Below are 5,510 nucleotides of genomic sequence, written 5' to 3'. Positions count from 1 at the left end.
TTTTTAAAGCAGAGAATAGTACATGTAGGCAATCGAGCTGTATTAGGCAATAATGCATGTAGACAATCGAGCTGTAGGCAATAATGTATATAGGCAATCGATCTGTAGGTAATACATGTAAACAAATATGATATTTCGTCTATGAAAATTTTGTGTACGCAAAAGTGCTTGTAGGCAATAATACATGTAGGCAATAGTACATGTAGGCAAAAGTAACTCCGTTTCTAAAATTTTTATTTGTGCGCAAAAGAGCATATAGGCAATCGAGCTGTAGGCAATCGAGCTGAAGGCAATAGTACATGTAGGCAAAAGTAACTTCGTTTCTAAAATTTTTATTTGTGTGCAAAAGCGCATGTAGGCAATCGAGCTGTAGGCAATCGAACTGTAGGCAATAGTACATGTAGGCAATAGTACATGTAGGCAATAGTACATGTAGGCAAAAGTAACTCCGTTTCTAAAATTTTTATTTGTGTACAAAAGCGCATGTAGGCAATCGAGCTGTAGGCAATCGAGCTGTAGGCAATAGTACATGTAGGCACAGGCCGGGATTAAAGAGTTGAGGGGCCCGGGGCTATTTAACTTTAGGGGGCCCCTTTCTTTTCAATCTAAAATAAAAAAAAAGATCACGTCTGTATGTAAAGCAGTATAATTAGGTTATTTAATCTAAAGCAATAAATATTAAAATTGAATCATATAAAGGTTAGGGACAAGTAAATAAATTAATACTTATTTTAGTTTTTTTTAGTTAAAATTTTTGTATATAATAAAAAATCATGAATTTAATAATATATGAGTCAAATATTTATGTTAATACCATCAAATTTATATCAATTGTCGGTAATGTCAGCGTTCTTCAGTTACATCCGGGCCTTCGGGGCCCTTTTTATTCCGCCGAAAATTTACCCAGGGTTGTCGGTCTTTAACAGTATCTCGTCGGTGTTCATGTCAATGTCTTGGCATGGTGCATGGTGGAGGTGTAGCATCTCAGTCGATCGCTGAAGTTAAGTAGCGATAAGTGATCAAATAGATATTTTGAAAAAACTTTCTACAAAGTATGGGACGGCATCTACTATTACTATATATTAAGAGAATAAAAACTAATTTTTTTTAAGATTAAAAATAATTTCGAATGATTTTGGTTTTAATTTTAATCAAAAAGTTAAAATTTTTTCGTTAATGTAACGGGGGCCCCTATTTCCGTGGGGCCTGGGGCTACAGCCCCCCCTAGCCCTCCCCTTAATCCGGGCCTGTGTAAGCAAAAGTAACTCCGTTTCTAAAATTTTTATTTGTGTGCAAAAGCGCATGTAGGCAATCGAGCTGTAGGCAATCGAGCTGTAGACAATAGTACATATAGGCAAAGGTAACTCCGTTTCTAAAATTTTTATTTGTGTGCAAAAGCGCATGTAGACAATCGAACTGTAGGCAATCGAGCTGTAGGCAATCGAGCTGTAGGCAATCGAGCTGTAGGCAATAGTATGTACATGTAGGAAAAAGTAACTCCGTTTCTAAAATTTTTATTTGTGCGCAAAAGAGCATGTAGGCAATCGAGCTGTAGGCAATCGAGCTGTAGGCAATCGTGCTGTAGGCAATAGTACATGTAGGCAAAAGTAACTCCGTTTCTAAAATTTTTATTTGTGTGCAAAAGCGCATGTAGGCAATCGAGCTGTAGGCAATCGAGCTGTAGGCAATTGAGCTGTAGGCAATCGAGCTGTAGGTAATAGTATGTACATGTAGGCAAAAGTAACTCCGTTTCTAAAATTTTTATTTGTGTGCAAAAGCGCATGTAGGCAATCGAGCTGTAGGCAATCGAACTGTAGGCAATAGTACATGTAGGCAATAGTACATGTAGCCAAAGTAACCCCGCTTCTAAAATTTTTATTTGTGCGCAAAAGCGCATGTAGGCAATCGAACTGTAGGCAATAGTATATGTAGGCAAAAGTAACCCCGTTTCTAAAATTTTTATTTGTGCGCAAAAGCGCATGTAGGCAATCGAGCTGTAGGCAATCGAGCTGCAGGCAATCGAGCTGTAGGCAATAGTACATGTAGGCAAAAGTAACTCCGTTTCTAAAATCTTTATTTGTGTGCCAAAGCGCATGTAGGCAATCGAGCTGTAGGCAATCGAGCTGTAGGTAATAGTATGTACATGTAGGCAAAAGTAACCCCGTTTCTAAAATTTTTATTTGTGCGCAAAAGCGCATGTAGGCAATCGAACTGTAGGCAAAAGTGATGTAGGCAAAAGGTACTGTAGGCAATTGATTTGTAGGCAAACGGGATCCCCCCCCAAAGCTTCTAAGCACCAGTCGCTGTGATTGGTGGTGTCCAATCGAGCCGTGGTCAATCGGGATCACCCCTGAATAAAGCACATTTCTATGTCTTTTAATTTAAAAATAACATAAGCTTTTTTGTACGTATTGTGAGAATATTTTTCAATTCGAAATTCTAAGTAGGAAATGCAGTTTTTCAATTCAATCATATCCAAATAAATAGAAAAATGGACTATATGCTACTAAAGTACGCATTCGAATAGATACAAATAGATTAAAATTTCAATCCATTTTAATCCATTCTCACTTACTCGGTTATACCATATTTATTATTAAAATAAAATTTTACTACAACTAATTATTCAAGAACCATTTAAAACTAAAATATTTATATACACGTTATATACGATATTTTTGTTAAGTGTACTGCGAAACTTTATTGAAACACTAAAATGATTATTGAAATAACAATTCGCATTGGTAGTATATAAAAATAAATGATTTTCTCAATTATATAAATTATATTCCAGTCAATGTTATTTTCGTAAATAATATTACAAAAAAAATATTTATAATTTCATAGACATTTTAATTGCGAATAAAGACAGATTAAATTATAAACTTAATTTTAAAAAATTCACACGTTAATAAAAGAAAGTATGAAAAAATGTCGAATCATGGAGAAAATATATATCGGTTATTACGTTTTTTTTATATTTTTCTAAGAATTAGAAAACGTACATAAAACTTCGCGTTGCGGCATCCATTTTACAATCATCAGATTATCCGGTATTTCAAATGGCACTTCAATATCTAGCTTCCATAATACTCGTTGTTTTAATTTCGACAGAGCCAATAAAACAGCCTTAACTTTGTCTAATCCGATAGACTTCCATTTCACGTTTGTTCCTAACGATATTATGATGACTCCATTTTTTGCTCCATCAAGGAATTCGCGCATATCCTGCGAAATAATAGTTAACTAATATTTAGATAATAAATATAATGTGTTTTGTTACAGTTATAATATTGAGTGAGAAATTACCAAGTACATTATATGTAACTTCGTATATTTACGTGAGAATCGTTCTAAAAATTCGAAAGCAAATAATATAAATAATAATTCGATGAGACCATCTCATTAAATTTCTTCAATATATATAATTTTTTGCTAATATATATTTTTTGCAATTTTTATTAGTTTTAAACTGAGAAAAAAAATAAATGGATGTAAAACGTTTACTTGTAGCTAGCTTTCAGTTAACCTATTTGTCGAGTGAAACATAATATCTTCTTACTTATGAATCCAACCAATTACATTCGATCACTCGGCAAATATAGACTAACTATTTTGTTTGATATAAATATAATATATACAATCTCTTTTACCTCGGGATATGTTACGACTATTTCGCCATCAATCGGTTTTATGGCCTGAGCATTCAGTCCTGCAATCTCTAAAGTGTTCGGAGGCAATGGAATCCCATGGTCGAATGCAGGATGACTATTGAGTAGTACAATATTAATACTGTCTTTTTCTATTTCATGTAATGGTCTAATTGTGTGGCCTACGTATTTCTCAGCAAGCCGTTGCATAATAGACAAGAAATAATAATGTCGTATGAAATCATCAACAGTAAAACATACAGTATTCCATGTTCTCTGCCACAAACCTATGGGTTTCGCAATGGGTAAATATGGATAAGGTCGAACAGTTGGATAACTTGGACCTCCGATAAAATCTTTGAGCCAAGGTACAGGGCCATACGGAATATATCCTACTATGGGTGGTTTACCTTTAGCAATCTGAAAAACAATACCCACAGTGACACACAGAGTGACAATGAAAATAGCTAAATCTAACTATTGTAACAAATAGATAAAATAAATTAAGACAGCACTAGTATTTAAGAAATTGCTTTATCTTTACCTCCCACAATCCGTATAAACATTCATTTAATGTAATATCCTGCAATATAATATCAAACTCGACTGTCTTGATCATTTCCAAAAGCTTTTTCGCTGCTTTAGTTTTTATTACTGTGTCACATACATGAATTCCCCATTGATGATATGCAGAATATATCATATAAAGTGCGCTATACCGTTCCCATTTAACCGGATCATAATCCCCTTCAGATTCTTCCATTACTTTCATCAAACCATCGAATACCTGAAAATAATAAGAATTCTTTACTGTTGATGAAAAATATATAGAAATATGAAAATATATTAGAAGCTCAGCTAATACAATGATTTGAGATACGTACAATATAAAATTATATTTTAAAACAGAAAGGTTATATTCTTCCGCATTTGCTTCACAAATTTAAAATAATCAATTTATATTCAGAATGTTTCGAGTCCCATAACATTTACTTACATCGTACGTCAAGTTCTGCGCAAGTTTATCTTTGATCTTAGTCTCATGTGTGCTCACTACGTGTACATGATGGCCTTTGCGGAGCAATCCTTTAATCAAATTCGTCGTCCAGACATGATGGCTGGGCGATGGAAGAGGCTCTATTAATAAAATTGATAATGGTTTCGATGTTGTCACGAGACCGATTAAAATACAACACACAAGGTGGAGCAACAAAATGAAACAACTCGACATTGTTGTGGCAAACTTGAAAGTCTTCTACGTAATCTTTAAATCAAATCACAAGATTAAATGCCTCAGTATATTTTGGTGTATTTCCTCTTGTCTTTATTCTAGGATCAACAGATTTTATCATATTAATTACTCATTACGTAATGGGCTAACAATATTGTAGTATCATTTACTGGATAATTTAGGTACACGATAATACATAAAAAATAAAAAAAATTACATAAGTAAATTATTACTAATGTATATATATATATATATATACAGGTGGCCCATCTGAAGTGATCCAGTCAAATATCTCGAAAACTAGTAGGGATAGAGAAAAATGTTTCGTATGAAAAGTTTAGGGTTACACGGGGGAAGTATGGTACTGACCTTGAAAAATCCTTGGAAGGTCATTTTGAAGGTCATTCAGGGGTCACGATGGTTTTTTTAAATGGAACCCCTAGTTTTTCACCATGGGATGAGAAAGCTGGTTTCAAGCCCTTTACGAAACACTGGTTGTGGTCCACAATCCGCCCACTGGGGTCCGAGTTATGGACCATCAAAGTCATTGATGAACTACTCTTAGCGCTACCCAGGAACAACGACGTGGACGTGGTAGTTCTCTGTTCCCTTCGTAGTTCTCTGTTCCC

The 5,510-nt window shown here is 34.4% G+C and overlaps 1 protein-coding gene across 1 annotated transcript in view; it reads right to left on the bottom strand.

Annotated features, from left to right (window-relative positions):
• Positions 1 to 4,979, bottom strand: part of LOC108766825 (UDP-glucuronosyltransferase 2B17-like) — a 7,751-nt gene extending 2,772 nt beyond the window's left edge. Inside the window, exons 1-4 of the mRNA XM_018516346.1 lie at positions 4,648 to 4,979; positions 4,195 to 4,437; positions 3,654 to 4,070; positions 3,006 to 3,228 (exon numbers count right to left, since the gene is read on the bottom strand). Coding sequence (XP_018371848.1) covers positions 3,006 to 3,228; positions 3,654 to 4,070; positions 4,195 to 4,437; positions 4,648 to 4,881 — 1,117 coding nt within the window. The 5' untranslated portion in view covers positions 4,882 to 4,979. The remainder of the gene's footprint in view (positions 1 to 3,005; positions 3,229 to 3,653; positions 4,071 to 4,194; positions 4,438 to 4,647) is intronic.
• Between the last annotated feature and the right edge of the window lie 531 nt (positions 4,980 to 5,510).

The sequence above is a fragment of the Trachymyrmex cornetzi genome, unplaced genomic scaffold, assembly GCF_001594075.2.
Source record: "Trachymyrmex cornetzi isolate Tcor2-1 unplaced genomic scaffold, Tcor1.1 scaffold628, whole genome shotgun sequence".
Classification (NCBI taxonomy): Eukaryota; Metazoa; Arthropoda; class Insecta; order Hymenoptera; family Formicidae; genus Trachymyrmex; species Trachymyrmex cornetzi.
The sequence above is the reverse complement of the archived record's forward strand: the minus strand, read 5'-3'. Positions and strand labels throughout refer to the sequence as shown.